The 16,658-nt window shown below is 38.5% G+C and overlaps 1 protein-coding gene across 2 annotated transcripts in view; it reads left to right on the top strand.

Annotated features, from left to right (window-relative positions):
- Positions 1-16,658, top strand: part of MRPS27 (mitochondrial ribosomal protein S27) — a 42,636-nt gene extending 25,978 nt beyond the window's left edge. For both annotated transcript variants that reach the window (XM_030237425.2, XM_050986639.1), the window contains 7 exons: positions 4,573-4,687; positions 5,141-5,219; positions 6,464-6,579; positions 8,121-8,223; positions 10,390-10,532; positions 12,038-12,193; positions 16,249-16,658. In XM_030237425.2, the coding sequence (XP_030093285.1) occupies positions 4,573-4,687; positions 5,141-5,219; positions 6,464-6,579; positions 8,121-8,223; positions 10,390-10,532; positions 12,038-12,193; positions 16,249-16,488 (952 nt within the window). In that variant the 3' untranslated portion in view covers positions 16,489-16,658. The remainder of the gene's footprint in view (positions 1-4,572; positions 4,688-5,140; positions 5,220-6,463; positions 6,580-8,120; positions 8,224-10,389; positions 10,533-12,037; positions 12,194-16,248) is intronic.

The raw sequence follows: 16,658 nt of genomic DNA, 5'->3' as shown, positions 1-16,658 counted from the left end.
TTCTTTGATGCTGACGTATGAGCAATTCCTCTGGGTCCATTTAAAATGTAGATGATTTTCCCCAAGGCTTGTGGCTTGAAATGGTAAACAAAGGGAGAGTTTTGGGTGACAGCTTTCCAGTTTCCAAGCTAAGCCTGCCTGGAATCCATTTGATCATTATGCACTGTAGCTGAAAAAATGTGCCTGGGAAGAAAAAAACATGGCATTGTTAATATGCTTCTCAGCCCTGTATGACTTGTGTAAAATGTGGAGTTGCTTTGGATTTATTCCATTGAGATAGCTTCTTCCTGGTTTGCAGAGATATTTCCTATTATATTTACTCATTTTAAGTCTCTTTACGTTTTGTGTTGGGACTTGGTAGAATTTTAAGTGGATGAGAAGTAATCTGTGACTCTCCCTTCCGCTGAAAATATATGAAGACCCATGTTTCTCTCTAGTTTTAAAAGAAGAGAGATAGGATGTGTAGGACGTGTGGATCATTACAAGATGCTTTCTCATTAGGTCAGGTAAAGATGGAGAAAGGAAGGGTATCTTCCTTCTGTTTCATTGATTGGGGGAGAATGGGGAAAAGAAAAAATAGTGTCTTGTACAAGGATAGCTTCTGGGAGTACTAGGAATTGGACTGGTCCTTAAGAAAGCCGCAGAGTCCAAAATGGAACTTGTGATCAACAAAGAATGGGAACTGATGTGCTAAGCTTGTTTTCCCTCTATACTATCAGGAAGAGCAGAGCAGCGCTCTTTCTCATGTTATGGCACTTCTACAGCACCTTCTCCTCTGTAATGCAGCAAATTTTCCTTCACCATCTTCCTCATTTGTGACTGTCCCCAAAGCAATGAAGTGCCCTCTATCAACATAGGAAAAAGAATGCAGACCAGCAAGGGGTGGTTCTGTTTGCTTTCAGGTTTGCTGCATTACTTCCCTTGAGAAGACAGGGTGTGTGAAAGCAACTAGAGTGCATCACTACTTCATGGCACAAACAAAATTGCAAGACTGAAATAAATGAGTTGGGCAGGAACTCAGCTTTTCTGCAGTGTGTGAGTGCACCAATATAAATCAGTCATGCTTGCTGTAGTAGTACAGCACCCCATGAAACACTCCAGCATCTGTTAAACTTTTTTATTGTTTAGTTTCTTTCACACAGCGTGAGTACACCAGCACTGTTGAAAATAATGAGCAGCAGGGCTTTATGCAGTAACTTAGTAAACTGACAATGTAGCCCGATGTGCTGGCCTATTTGTGAGCAAGAGAATGTACTTGCTTGGCTAAAAATGTTCTGGTTGCCTTTTCCTGAGGCTGTACACTCCTTCTGTCTCTTCCAAATTATAATCATTTTGCAAGTACAAAGCAACTGTTGGTGAAAATCAAGTTTCTGGACTGCATAATATGAAAAGCTTTTAAAAATTAAAATAATTCTCTGGAGTATTGCACGGTGTGCTGTTAGATTCACAATGACATGATATTTTAGGCTCTCCCTGTATTACAAATATTTCTGGTTTTATTCCCCATGGAGGCAGATGTTCGCAGTTCAATGACTGGAAGGATGACCATATTGATTCTTTAGCCATTAACATTAAAATGACATTAAATAACATTAAAACACAGAGAGAGGTTCTCTAAGAGTTCCTTCTTGTCTTTTCTGAACACATTGTAAGAATCTTGGGCTTCTCAGATTTTTATTAGTTCTCAGAAAAATGAGTTTCAGCACCAGGCATCTGCAAGATAACCTTCTGGTCTCTCCATTAAACACACAACAGTTGCTAGAGACTTCCTTTATTTAATTCATTCTGAATCCTCTTTTTTTTTTTCTGTAGTTTTAACTTCCTTCTGTCTTTTCATCTGTCCCTGAACATATTGCCTTGCTTAATTATATCCTGTTTGGTGGACAAAGAGAAGGAGGGGGATGTTAATGCTTGTCAAAATGATGAGCAACTCCTCTTTTTCCTGATTCCATTTCAAATACAAGTGCCTGCTGCAACATTTTGTTGATTTGTCTAGGTTAAGTGTAAAAAGCAGATACTCTGTTGGTTTCTCTTCTCAGCTAGTACAATAGAGACAGAGCTTATCTCAGCATTATATGTATCAGAAAAAATTAAAGTTTGCAGTGCAGTTGTTTTCTTTTCACTTCCAATTCTCCTGCCACATCATGGATTAATGGAAGTGTCTAGTGTTGAGGGATCTTGTACATGCATATACGTTGCCTTCATGCACCAGTTTCCCCTCTTCATTCCCATGCAACTGACTTTTGTCAGAATTAGCTAGAAAATTAGAGAAGCTCTTTGCTTTTCATTTGCATAGCACCTGGGGCAGGCAAGACCTGATCTTAGCATAAAGATTTTAATAGTAACATATATGCAGTAATTACATCTGAAAGAATCTGTGGTTGTCGTACACACACACACTCACATACTCATGCAAAAATAAAAAAATCAGTCCCAGCCCTATAAAGGTGATGTGCAGATTTTTACAGGGTTTTATGACATGCCTCTGGATTTTGTGCATATTGATTCCAGCAATGAGTGTTGATTGGATCAGCTTCATTCTGTTTCTAAGCCGTATTGTATCCCTGTTAGGCCTTTTGCTGTCCAAATCCAATTTTACTTTGAAACCTAGAAACTTCCATTACAGTAAGCTTTAGCAGTCCCCAGGTATAGGGAGTATTGGAGTGCTCTCTCTCACTGTGGTGTACTCAAAAGAATAAACAGTGATGTGAAAAAAGTTGGATATTCAAATGCATTAAAAACAGCTGGTTGGGTTTTTTGTTGTTGTGTTTTGAATACTTGCTTTTCATTGTATCAATAAAAAGCCTTAGTATTTGTGAGAGAGTGTTTGAAAGACAGGTCTGTTGTTTTCCACTTGTGAAACAATATTAACCATTTCATGAAACTTTAAAATATGTTGGCGGCTTTATTGCTGGGTGCTGGTATTCCAGCTTGACCCTTCTTAAATGGCTGGTAAAAGAGTCTGTAGCAATTACATAATTTTTTCATCAAAATATAATTAAATCCAAATTCCTCTAACTGATATTTCCTGAAAGCATTTGTCCATGACACAGGACTTTAGTGGAAGCAAATATATATTCTTGCTACTCTCAGTAGTTGAACTCCAGAGAGAAGAAAATGGAACGTAATTATAGCACCAGAATGGATGCTTGTAATTTAATATTCAAAGCATGCTTTTCTTTTCCTACTAAATTTTTATTTAATGGGGAGACTTCTATGCCACCTACAAATACTTGCACTTATATTCTGTGGTTGTTTAGCTCCACTTTTGGCATGGCTGTCATTGTTCTGAAGGCTCTCTAGGCTGCAGTACTTTTCCAGCCTTGGTCATCTGTGTAGCCCTCAGTGATAGACAAGAGATTTACTGAGGGGGAAGGAGGGTTGGTGGCCACATTAATCTGATAAACGTTCTGGAAAGCATGCTCACTCAGATGGAAGAGTCAACCCTGCCTCTAAATGGTGCTGCATCTTGGCTTGGGGCTGCAAGCATCTGCACATGAGCTCAGCTCGGTCATTGGTGTTCTTTACAGAAAGTGGCAGTCACTTCTGTGCTGGGGACTGAGATCAGTTTTCGTTTGAATTGAGAAAGACTGCATGCATCTCTTCATATGTGGGTATGAAATTCAGCATAAGACCAAGGCAGCAGCTCCTGCCACTGAACTTTTAACTGATGCTTGAATGTTTGCCAAAGCTAGAGTTCCATGTGCTTTTTGTCAACATTTGTTCAAATATGGAGCAAAGTGCGGGTGTCTGAATTAGTATGAAATTAAACTAAAAAGTATTTAATTTTACAAATTGGTTGAGCACTGGAGTGGGTTGCCTTGGAAGACTTCTGAAGTCATGGCCTGAGTTGTCTCAGAATAGGTTAAACTGGTGCAGAGAGGCAGGGAAAGACTTTCCAGCAGAGTTTCCCCGTGCATGAGGTATGCCTCACTGATGAAGCATTTCTAAGGCAAATGGAGCGTGCAGTGGCCCAGGGATGACCTGTACTGAGGCATAATGAATTCTTAACTGGTGAAGTGAGGCATGATTTGGAGAGGGTGAGAGACACCAGATTACATAAGCTCCAAAGACTCAGATGCAGTTATATTTTGATGTAATTCTGATACTTACTGATGTCATCAGTTGTAGCTCTTTGACAAGCCCAGCAATATTATACATCAAAATATTATGTAATACAATCTTACACAATCACAAGGACAAGGTCAAAAAAGCCACAGTATTTATACCAGTCTCAGTTGGCCTTCATAAATATACCGCACTTATTTTTCGGTATTCTTTTTTTTAAAGAAAAAAGAAGTAGGCTTTCTGGAAAGTGAGAAGTTTAATTATGCATTTGTGAGAAGGTCAGATTCCCCTTTGTACTAATATGTCAAAGTTTTGTTTCTCTTACTTGAAAGTGCTATCTGGAACTTTTTAGAGAGTGGTGATTGACTGCCAAGTCAAACATGGCGAAATTTATATCTGAGTTCATGAATGGTAAGGTTTTGAAACTCATAATTGTGTTGATTACAGAATTTGTTTCTGTGATAGCAGAATCATATTGTCACCATAACTTTTTGTCATCTTTAGGTTTCGGCATAGCCCAAATTCCTGGTACTTAAGAGACTGGACCATTCACAGCTGGATCAGACAGTGCTTAAAATATGGTGCCCAAGATAAAGCCTTATACACAATACAAAACAAGGTAAGTTTTACCAAGGAAGAGATACGAATATATTTGATCAGCTTTTGATTCAAGTGTGGCTTGACAGGAATTCCTGTTGCAGCCAGGGCCTGTAGACTGTGTTTTAAGTTCAGGTTTCTTTGTCAAATAACAAATTACCATTGCACTAGAATTTTAGCTATAGTTAAATCCTCTCTTTTCTCAGAAAGCTCTTTGGTTTTAAATAGTGTTGGTGTCCAAAACATAATAATTGCTGGGGAGGCATATTAATGTGATAGGCAGTGCTATTCCTTGTCTGAAAGGCTCAGATGAAATACTAAAACAAACCCAGAAGTTGGAGGGCCTACATCATAGGAGTCATGCTAATCTCTTGTGTTGCTTATGTACATTGCATCAATGTGGAGTGTCATGGTTCTGCTCTTTCTGGTATCTGCAGTGCATTTGCACACAACTTTTTCCCTTTTTTTTCTTTAGGTTCAGTATGGAATTTTTCCAGATAATTTTACATTCAATATTTTGTTGGATTGCTTTATAAAGCAGAAGAAATATGAAGGTAAGAAAACACATACCAATACTGCATCCTTAGCTGTATGCTCTTATATTTACAGAGCTTTTCTTTAAACTAAAAACTTGTAGTCATATTTTTTCTGAATTCATTATAAAACACAACTTCACCTTCCCTTGAAGTATTTTCTGCATGTTTTTTGTCTCATTTTTTGGGATTTTATTCATTTTATAGTTTTGAAACTTGTGAGATTCACAGTTTCTACTCTTATTAATCCTATTGCAAGTGTAAAGCATCTTCTTCAGTTAGAAGTCTGACATATGTGGTAATGTATGATAGGACTTGTTAGTGACAATTAATTAGAGTGTTACCAGAATCAAAATGTGTGTTGGTATTCATCTTCCATACATGTAGCTCTTCAAAAAGCTTCATACATAAATTATTTGTGAAGGCTTTCTGTCTGTCACTGGAGGCAGCCAGCTATGCAGAATCGCCATATTTGGGCTACCTTTCATTATTGACTGTTTAAGTGTTTGGATGAGTCCTCTCATGTTTGATGACAGATACTAATTTTGATGACCGATTTTAATTTCACTTCAGGTTTTCTAGTACTGTAAACTTGCAGTGAGCTTTCCTTTACATAAATCTCTTATAAAACAGATAATGAAAGGAACTGAATGGTTTTGCTAAACAACAAATTAATACATGTGTTTTTTTTATTTTGAGACATACCCCCTCTATCTTTGAACTCTCCCTTATTTTATCCATATTTCTGTTCTGTGTGAAACTGAAGGCCTTTTTCCAAACTGTCCTTCTTGATTGAAAGTGTCACTGGAACTCCGTGTAGAGCTCCTCTAGAGCATTATTTGCTGAATAGACCACTGTGGGTGATATGTGACAACATTTCTTATCCTTTGTACTCTCCTGTCACCCTAAGGCTAATGAAGTTAAGCCAGTCTTCTCTTGTTTGTAATCAAAACACAAGAATAAAGAAATATTTTTAAATTTTTTTTTATAATTGAAGAGCCAAGGAAAGAAGAGCCAACTGAAATGTGTAGAGCTAAGATGATTTTAAGAGCTCCTTGGCTGTAGTTTCATGCTATTCAACCCATTCTTCCTTCTTGCAGAGCAGCCCAAAGGAGTAAGAGTAATTCTATTGGTGTATTCTAGTTGCAAAAAGTGTTTAAGTTCCTCTTCAATTATTTCAAAGTATACCACAGCAATAAAGCACCAGTGAACATGAGTGGGTGCAAAAGGAAGCTATGCTGATTAAGTATCGTTTTCCTCCATAGATGCTATGTCAGTAGTAACAGAGATCATGCTCCAAGAAAGTTTTGATGAATTATCAACACAGCTTCTTTCTCTCTATGTTTTATACCAGTACCTGGCAACCAAGTCTGAATATACGGTAAGCTGACCCCACTCAGAATGATACACAGAGCCTCTGCTTCCAAGTGTTGTGGTGCAGTCATTAGATATTCAATCATGAGCATATTTAATATCCCTTAAGTTTACCTGAAGAAAAAAAAATGCTCCATTTACTCATTTTTTTTGCAACTGCAGAAGTAAGAAAGAAAGGAAAAAAGAAAAAAACAAGTATGAAAACCATCAAATCACTTGTCACCCCCTTTGATCCTTTCTCTGAAAGGGAGGGTGCATGGGGAGTTTCAGTTGTAATGCATGCCCATTTGAAGGTTGTGAATTGATACTTCAGTTCAAAGCAGACTTTATCAATTACCACCAAAAAAAGTGTCACCTATTGTATAGGACCCCATTAAGCTGCTTATTGCTCACCATTAGAACTTGATTATGGTGATGTTGCAGACTTATAAAGCATTTTTACTAGGTTTTTTGGTATCCCAATTGGCTTTGGGTGTATTGCTTCTTATTACATATCTGTTTTTTAAAATTAATTTTGTTACATTTCACCTGTCTCCAAGGATTATGGATTTATTATTTACAGCTTGCTTGCTTAAGGCCAGAATGACAGTTCAGGGTCTTGGAAGTGGCATTATTCTACCTTTGCAGAAGGGGCTCATTTAGTAAAAGGGCTCAGTCAGATCTGCCATGATCTCTGTAGGAAGCTATTTTTAATGAAGTTTTGCTCAAGCCTTCAATAGCATGTTGTCATCTATATAGCAAATGCTTGAAGCCTCCATCTGTGTTACATGAAGCATCTTCCAAAATGCATTTTAGAGGTGCTTTCAGGTTTTACTCAATTGGGTTGTAATTTGAGTTTTCACCAAAGAAGAGAAAAGCATATTTACTGTTTTGGATATTTTCTTCATTGCCTAGAAATAAAGTATGCTTAGTCACCTGTATGTGAAAAGCAAAGGGATGAAAATCTCATTTTTCCATTGTGTTTGTCTGTGTTTGTGTATCCATAGTGCGGAGATGAGCATTTGTCAGTATGTGTAGTGTTTCATGAAAACTGAACATGCAAGCAAAGGTGGTGTGAACATAAGACATGTTCAAGGCAAGCTTATTTATATAACTGTGACTTATTTAATATGCATTTTGAAGTAAGCACATCCAAAGACAGCAATGAAATGATATTTTTATTTATATACACCATTCAAAGTACCATTCTACACCTCAGAACTTGGAGGTGTAGAATGGTACTTTGAATGGTGTATATAATTAAAAATACACCAAAAACTGGCTTGGAACCAGTTTTCTGTGTTTGGTTTAAGACCTAGGGGTAGACATAGTGAAAAGAACTTTCTTGCAAAATTTTAACCACTCACATTTTAGTCCTCTGCAAAGAGAGTTGTTCCTCAGTACGATTGGTACTGTTTCTCAGGACAGATACACTATAACTGAACACTGGGCATATTTAGTGGTTCTTTATTGCTAAGATGTGATGAAAGCCGTGCATGCTGTCTTTGCTATCATTTTAAATTTGTGTTTGTTAAAGGAGCACTTACTTAGTTGATAAATTATTTGCAGTGGGAAGAAGAGAGAAATATTGGAGCTTCGCTATTGCTTACAGGTCTAAAGCAAAGTAACACCGTGGGTTTTAGTTCCCAACTCTATGGCTATGCATTCCTTGGTAAGTTTTACCTCCCTCATTCTCAGCTTTCCCTTCTTGTTTTCAGTGGCTGAATTAAATTGGTATCTTTGTTTTATTAAAATGTAATCAAGGAGAAGGCAAAGGAAAAAAAGAACTAGTGGAAGGACAATTTCAGAGTTACGAGTGAACCTGTTTTGTAGGCCTGGAGGGTAGAACTGATTTGAATTTGATTAATCAGACAGCTTCAGAACCAATTTTAGGGCTCCCTGCATGTTTGGGTTAGATGCTGATAGAGAGAAGATATTCTTAAGTAGCAGTGGGATTGGTTTGTTGGTTGACCAACAAATAAAAAAAAAATACCCTAAAATACAGATTTCTGTGACACACATTATAAGGTTATGGACAACTGGCTCTTTTTCTGGTTAATAAGTGTCTTAAAATAATCTTTAAACCTTATGAGATGGGAGAGCACACCCTGGAAAACACTATGTTTAGAACTTCTACTAGTCACTGTAAAGTGAATGTTGGGGTTGTGATCAGCAGATAGCAGAGCCTTTATCCTGTATCTGTTAAGAAGTCTTTGCTGTTAATAACTTGCTATGTAGTATTAAAGAGAAGTTAGATCAGAGTATATTCAGAATTGAAGGGAAGGGAAATGGCCAAACAATTCTTGAATTTCCCCTGACTCTTTAGTGGAATATGGTACAGATAGATTTTGTTCTTCTCTACAAAATGGTGATTTACTAGAACGTAAGTAGTCAACAATTTATTGTAAATTTTTGTTTCGTTACTGCATTATTGAGGGTAATAAAAATGAATTCGTTCTTCAAATGTCACCTCAAAATATGTGTGGTGCAGAGTTAGGATGTTGATTTGTATTTATCCTAGCTATAAAACAAAAAGCTAATTTTCAGTCAAAAAGAGGGATAAACATGAAAACTAATTTGAAAGCAGGATCTTTCGTACCACTGTAGTTTGTAATCCAGTGGAGATACTGTTAGAAACAGGGACTTTGCTGTCCAGTTGGAATTCAGTTTGGAGAGTTGTAAATGTCATATAGATTGGTGGAATAGTGGCTGCATTTTAAAAATGTGCTTCACTCTTGTCTGAGAGCAATAGTGCTTGGCCCGTGACATTGACATTCAGTGCATCAAAAGCTATTTACTGTTATGTCATATATTCCCAAGTCTTGCCAACACTAATGGAACTGACCTCTGAGAGAGTAAAAGATGCCTATAGACAGAGAGTGGCCTCAAGCACCTCAGCTATTTTAATTTAGCCATGATCCATAGGCTTTGTCTGTGCACTTATTACTTTCCTTTTCCTAAACTGTTCTCTTCCATGTAAAGAGGACGTCTCTCATAGTTTTGTGTTATTATAGCCAGAGTGCAAATTGGATTGAGAGCCTTGACCCAACTCTGGTAAGCTACACTGGAAGAGGTATTATCTATTTTGCTGACAATAACAAAATCAAAGCCCAAGAATGACAATCATTGTAAATTGCATCTTACTACAATGTGATGTATGTTTCCTCTATTATGCGGGAGTTTCTAGATCTCAGGTAATTACTGTCAGAAGAAAACCCACATTGCAAGTGGTGCAGTACATCACAGGTCCTGCTAAAACCAATGAACACCTTGTTGCACAGATTGTTGTTTACCAAGAACCAGAATTTCCTTTATGGCAGGTGTCCCATATTTCCTCTTAGGAAGCCTCAGCAGAAACAGGGATAGTAAGCTGAGTACTTAGCCATAACATGTGCTGTTATGGGTGAGTAAACCCTAGAGGCCACAGAGGTAAATCTGGGGAATCAGATTTAGTGCACACATGCTCCCCAGTCAGCTGAAAGCTGAGGAGACATTTGTCTGAAATCTTCAGGCATCCTTCAACAAGCTGCTGTTACAAAGCCTGCAACCAGAAAACCTGGCCACTTACTCTGATTTCCATCTGGGCAAAATTTTTGGGTGAGGCGGAATGAGGAGGTACCAGAAACATGCACATAATTATATGAAGTTGAGCAAAAAAAGCACATTAATAAAATTAGAGCAATTGAAATTCTATCAGAGCAGCTTTGTAGAAGTGTGTTGTTTTTACCACTGAAGCCAAGACACTTGCTGTTATTGCTAGAAACCAGAGCCAGCCTATACAGTTTCCATTAAGATTCAGATATTGAAACACTAACAATAAACTGTGTTTTTATTACAGGGAAGGTGGAGTTGACAAAAGGTTTAAGAGCTGTGTACAATCTAATGCCACTGATGTGGACACCTGGATATTTGAATAGAGCCTTGCAAGTGATGGAGAATGTGGCTTCATTGTCAGGGGACATCAAAATCAGTAAAGAGGCTGTAAGTATAAAGGCTATAACCCACTGAACAAGGGGAATTTAATATAAAACAGACTTCAGTAAAACCTGTGAATTATGTGCCTTGTTAATGAAAAGATGCCCTGCAAACTTCAAGGTCTTTCCAAGACAGGAAAAGTAATGTTTAGAACAGAATCAGTGCTTAAGTTGATGAGCCAGTGATAATGTCTACTGGCATGTCCTTGGCAATGAGTGTGTGCTACTGCCACAGACCATTTAAGTAAGTTTTCTAATCCTTGCCCTCCTTTTGGAGACACCTGCATCTGTGTCATAGGAAGTACATGTCTGCAGGGATAGGAAGACACCTTTGTTTCTCAAGTTTTTGAAACACTCAGAGACATATTTCTTAGCAGTGAGGATGAATGTCATGTCTGCTTGCTCTTAGCTAATTTATGTGTTCTGTGCCCTCAGATGATGTCCTAAGTGGTACTGATCCAAAAAGCTGACAGTGATTTTTAGAAGGTTTGTACCTTCTAGAAATCACTCTGTCAGCTTTTTGGACCGGTCTTCAGTCAGGGAGGATGTCTAGATTCAGTCCATTTATGAGGTCGGCACTACCTGAGGCACTTGGGGCTTAGGAGGGCTGTGGGGAATCAGGCTGATCCTGGAATCAGACAGCTTAGGAGTAACTTAGTATGTTACTGCCATGGGCTGGAGGTAGAAACGTCACGGAGGTCTCTCCTTCTCGGTACTTTTTCCTGAAGGTGTCCCTCATGATGGCAGCCTCCCTTTTGCTCCTGTCACTACTAAACTTGCAGTCTCCCCTGACAAGCAGAAGTCTGGGGCACTGCTCAGCAGGTACTCCTACCTATTGCTCTCTTTCCTGAAGCTTCTCAGTATAATACCGGACAGTCCAAGACAGGTCACATCTGCGACTTGCACTGATTTTGTGTTACCTCTTCAGGTGTGTGGTTTTGGAGGAATCTTTCTTACTTCAAGTCTGAAGAACTCAGCTTAATACACTTGTGATATTTTTCCCTGAATTCTGAGGAATTCAGGAATTCCTCATTTTACTCTGGGTTGTAGATGAACATCCTGGTGTTGAAGCAGAGCTGTATGTCTCTGGTACTGTAGGTCCATAGAAGATTGTATCTGTCTGCATACTGATACTCTAGAAACAGTATAAATGCTATCTGTATAAAGTTACTTCTTACTTTGTTCAGTAAATAACTAAGAACTTGTAAAAGAGGGTTCTTGCTGATTCTTTGCTAATGCTGCTTCTCTGTACGTACCAGTAGCAGAGCCCAAAAAGCAATGCATTGACTGTACTTGGGATCTTGGAGAGTCATACACTCCCAAGATCCTAAGATTCCAGTACAAAATTCTTCCAAGATTGTCTCATTTCCTTTTAGAATTTGGTTTTCTGTTTACAGAAGTCATCTCAACATATAAGGTAATTCATTAAGTTGTTTGAATGCATGACAGTTGTGTTACTTAGATTGTATTCCCAAACAGTTGATTCTAACCATGACAAATGTGATTGTTTAGACTGATGCCTTGGAGACCATTTTGAAGTCTGTCCTTGAAGCCAAACCTGATCCAGAATCTGCTGAAGAAGGCAAGAAATTAGAGCAGAAGTCGCAGTGTGCAGAGTCAGAAGAAACAGAGCAGTCCAAAGTACCTGAGTACTACAGCCGATTCAGGGTAAGACATTTTAATTTCTCTAAATATTCTAAGCTGTGGTAGATCTCTTTGATGTGTTCTAGAAAATACAGATGCTGACTTACTATGGCTGCTAGACTGGCACCCTTTCAGTACATCAGGAGTTCTGTTTGGCATTTTTGAAACTAATGTCACCTTACATTTTCACTTCTCCAAACAGGAAGCAGCAGCCTACAAAGACATAAATGCTCAAGGCTACTTGTCTTTTGTCTGTCTGCTGAAATTTTGTCTTCACTTTTCATACATGAAAATGATAACTCCAGTCCTGTTTGCAAAAGTGGTATGTCTTTAGATACCCATTATCTGACCTTGTGTGGGCTCTTGCTCGTTAAAATAAATTGTAATGGGTGTGAGACTACCCTGAAATCATTGTCCATTTGTGTACATTATAATTATGTTTGGGAAGGAAGGTTATATCTTGTACTTTTAGACTGGAGAATTAAATCAGGTTCATACCACCTTTCTTTTATCTTTAGGTTTTTATCATCATGCTGATGATAACATTAAGAAACACAGAAGGCTGTTTATTAGGGCACATATATATAATAAGTGCATTTAATTGGATAATCTGTTTTTATTTGATCATCTCAAAATTAGCTAAATGAGCTAATATTACTTTATCAACTCTGATTTGTGCTGTGGTAAAAATCAAGTACTTCATGTTGAAACTTACCTGGCTTACAGTTTCCATTGTTTCTGCTGGACGGCTGTGACCTTGGACAGTTGTGCTGGATACAGACTGTTCTAAAGAAATTTCAAACGTTAAAAGACTGGTATCCTATGCTTTCAGCTCTCTCTCTCTCTCTCACACACACACACACACACACTTTTCCTTACTTTAATTTTTACTTACATAACTTTGCCACCTATCTTTAGATACTAAACTTGTGTTGTAGGCAGTTAAACCTTCTTAATTTAAGTGTTTGGGAATCAGTGGGTATTCAGCATATGGCAATTAATGCCTGATGAATTTCAGTGAACTAGGTGAACACAACTGTCCTTTTAAGGAGGGAGTGAGAAGTTTTTTATGTGTCTCTTATTGTCTATCCCTTGTCTAGCCTTAAAGAAAATAAAGCAGAGTGCTTAAAATGAGGTCTGGATATCAAACTGGGGCCTGGTGCCAAGAGCCTAGTTTGCCTATCAGCTCAACCTTTCCATAAATTCTATAATTAATTCCAATTCAGGCATTCTCTGGTATGGCAGTAAATGACCTTTGGCCAAAAAACTAGCCCCAGTGTTTAAAATCTGACCAGGAAAGTCTGAATATTAGGAATACATAGCCATGTGACATCGAGGCATCCAACGGTAATAAGCCAAAATCTCTGGTTGTGTGAATGAGAAATGGAGCTCATGAACTAGAATGCCATTTCAGCTAAGCCTGAAGGAGTTCCTAGATTCGTCTCTCAAATCCATTAGGCCAGCCATAGCGGCTCTTCCCACTTATGCCCTGGGACACTTACAGATGTAGTTCACAGTGCACTATAAATCCTACAAGTGTGAGGGAAGGTGGCAGCTCTGAGTCAGCCTGGTGATGTGTGCATTCCCAACTGCTGTCCCAGCTCGGATCATCTGCCCCTTCTGTGTAATCCCAGCAGAAGGTTTGCACTTCTGGTGCTGAAAAAAATTCAGTTGCACTTTGTCCAGCCCTGCATTAATTAGCTTCGATATCCCAGTTTTTCTCCTTGACCTCAAATGCAATTGCTTCTGCCTCCTGTTCTCCAATTCTTCACAAATCGTACACCTCAGAATGCAGGCAAAAGCATATGGGTTTGCTCCAGACATACCCATGCTCCTCTGTGGTACTCCATGGAATGGCCTCTGTGTCTCATACCAACCTTCAGAACAACCACTTGTTAAGTTCCTGAAAAAGGCGTGGAAGTCTAACAGATACGGATACTTGTCTTTGCTTCCACTAAAAAAAAGAAGACCTGAGGGCATTTGGCTCTTTTCAGAAAAAGCTGTTAGAGCTGTAATCTAGACTCTGACACCCATTTGTGTTGTAATTACCTGTTTTCAGATCCTGTATGCTGAGGCTTGCTACGCACTATCGTGTTCTTCAGGCAATTCTTTCCACCTGTGTCTATGATCAGTAGGCGGCAAACATTTTATCACATAAATTCTGGGAACACCTTCTCCAAAAGCACCTTCTTCCCTAAACTGTCTACGTGCAGAGCTGTGGAGACAGCTTAAAAAAATCATGATTTAACCATTGAAGAATGTGCTCTTCTGGTACCTGTGGGACATAGAGCCTGCTTTCCTAAATCAGTATTACTAATGTATTAGAGAAGAGCAGGAAGTATTCCAGGATACAAGTGATACCAGTGATGGCTTAGGAGACAATACCTGCTAGTTTACAGTTTATTGCCTTTCTGTATTTCAATTCCCTCTGTTGTAGTTCAACCCCTTTTCAGCACATCCTTGGTAGAGTTTAATAGGAAGAGTGTGAATGATCTAAACTAGTTACATATCTAATTTATGAATCTATAGTCGTCAAGTTTCTTCCCCAGACCCAAGCTGTACAGTCTCTTCAGTTTTCTCACTGATGCCTTGTGTACCTACTGAGACTAATACACCTAAATACTTTACTGAGTTTGGTTTTAGTCCATTAGCTTTGAAGACATTGGCTTTGTCTTCATTCTTTAAAATCAAAAAAGAGACAGAACCAAGCAAGCCACTCAGACCTGCCTGTCTAGTATTTTAAAGAGTCTTTAATCTGCTGTCTGCCAAGCACAGACCTCCGAGGTGAAACACAACCAAGCCTGAAGTTGTGTTGGCTGAGGGAAAGAGAAGTGGAGAGGCCTCATAAGGGACATAATAGTTTCCTGCCTAAGAACAAGGCAGAGCCTCCAGGTCGGAAATGAAGGGATATGCATTTGGAAATTATTGCCAATGTGAGCTTGGGTAAGAGGAGCACTGTGGATCAGCTGTATAGTGCATAAACTTTCAGTGATAACTGGAAGTATGGATATCTGCATGGCTCTAGAACTGCCATTTTGTTTGGAGGAGAATGATCCCCACATCATCATTCCATTGTACTACAATGCAAAATGAGTTTCATTCAAATGAAGAGCGTACAGATGTACCTTTCATTAGAATACATACTTACTTTAAACATATTTGCAAGTGCTGGGCTGGGTAAAATGTTTTATTTGAAAGAAGGGTTGGGAAAATGTGTTTTCACCTAATGAGTGAACAAGGCATACAGAATTTTCCAGTGCTGTATCATCTTCTCCTTGGTTGTGTATCTGCACTTTCAAGGCAATTAACCAGAATGTTAAGGAGCCATCACGCTAAAGATCACAGAAAGCCAGAAATAGTATCTCTGGATGATTCATCATCTTAAGTGTATTACCATTTTATGCTGCAGGAAATCTATGTAAGTAAAGCTTAAGAAAGAAAACTGGAATTCCTTTCTGAGGCTTTGCTCTGTTTCAGTGTAGAATATCCCTTAAAAAATATCACTTGCTTTAACAGTGTTGTATAATATGTGTCAGTGTAGTCCTCAGACACAGTAAGTTGGGAAGAAAAATTATGGGAGTTACTTAGTGTGCAGTAGAAGGAGAATATTTGAAGTGATGTGCACCTGTTGGGAGGAATGCTGATGCAAGCAGTATGGATGAAGTCATGCAGTTGGTTTTGAGGCAAGATACATACCCAAGGTGTCTAAGTAATATTTATTGTCTTTGACTGGTCAGCTGATCTTCGTTAATACCAGATAGCTGAACTTGGAAAAAGAAGAGAAATTTAATAATTAATGAAAATCAAATTTCATTGGTTCAGTTTTGTTGCTATAAAGACAAATACTCTAGAGGTTCGTATTTTAAGAAATGGTAGCAACTACCGCAGTTGAAACACTTCTCTGTGATAGTAACCTGGCCTGTATAGCAGCAGCAGCAATACTACTACTGCTACTCCTACTCCTAATAATAATAATAATTCAGTGATATGTTGGTTGTAGAGAAGTATTTTGTGTCTGTTTGTTTTGTGATTGACTGGCTTTCTCCTTGACACACCTACCAAATCTCTTTTTCTGACAGGAGCTGTACTCCAAACTGCATTCACTTGGCAAGGTTGAATCTGAAAACCTGTTAACCCTGACCACCCAGCTTGTCAAGGAGAAACTGCCAGAATGTGAAGTGGAAGACATTGCGAAATATGATCAGAACCTCAAGAAGTGGGAAGAACTACAAGTACTTCTCATTGAGAGAGAAAGAGAGATGAGAGAACAGGCTAAGCAGGAAATGGAAGCTAGGAAGCTAGCTAAAGCATCTGCTTAGTACTGGAACTAGGAATGCAGTGGTATGCATTCCTCTGTCAGTGAACTGAAGTGCTTACCGTTATTAATATTTCACTTCAATCATGCTGCAGGTGTGACTGCTGTATGCAAATTAAACATCCCATTTTCTCTGTTTCCTGAAGTAAAGCACATGTGGTTTAGAAATCTTCA

The sequence above is a fragment of the Serinus canaria genome, chromosome Z (assembly GCF_022539315.1).
Source record: "Serinus canaria isolate serCan28SL12 chromosome Z, serCan2020, whole genome shotgun sequence".
Lineage (NCBI taxonomy): Eukaryota > Metazoa > Chordata > Aves > Passeriformes > Fringillidae > Serinus > Serinus canaria.
Note: the sequence above shows the minus strand (reverse complement) of the source record. Positions and strands in the feature narration are given on the sequence as shown.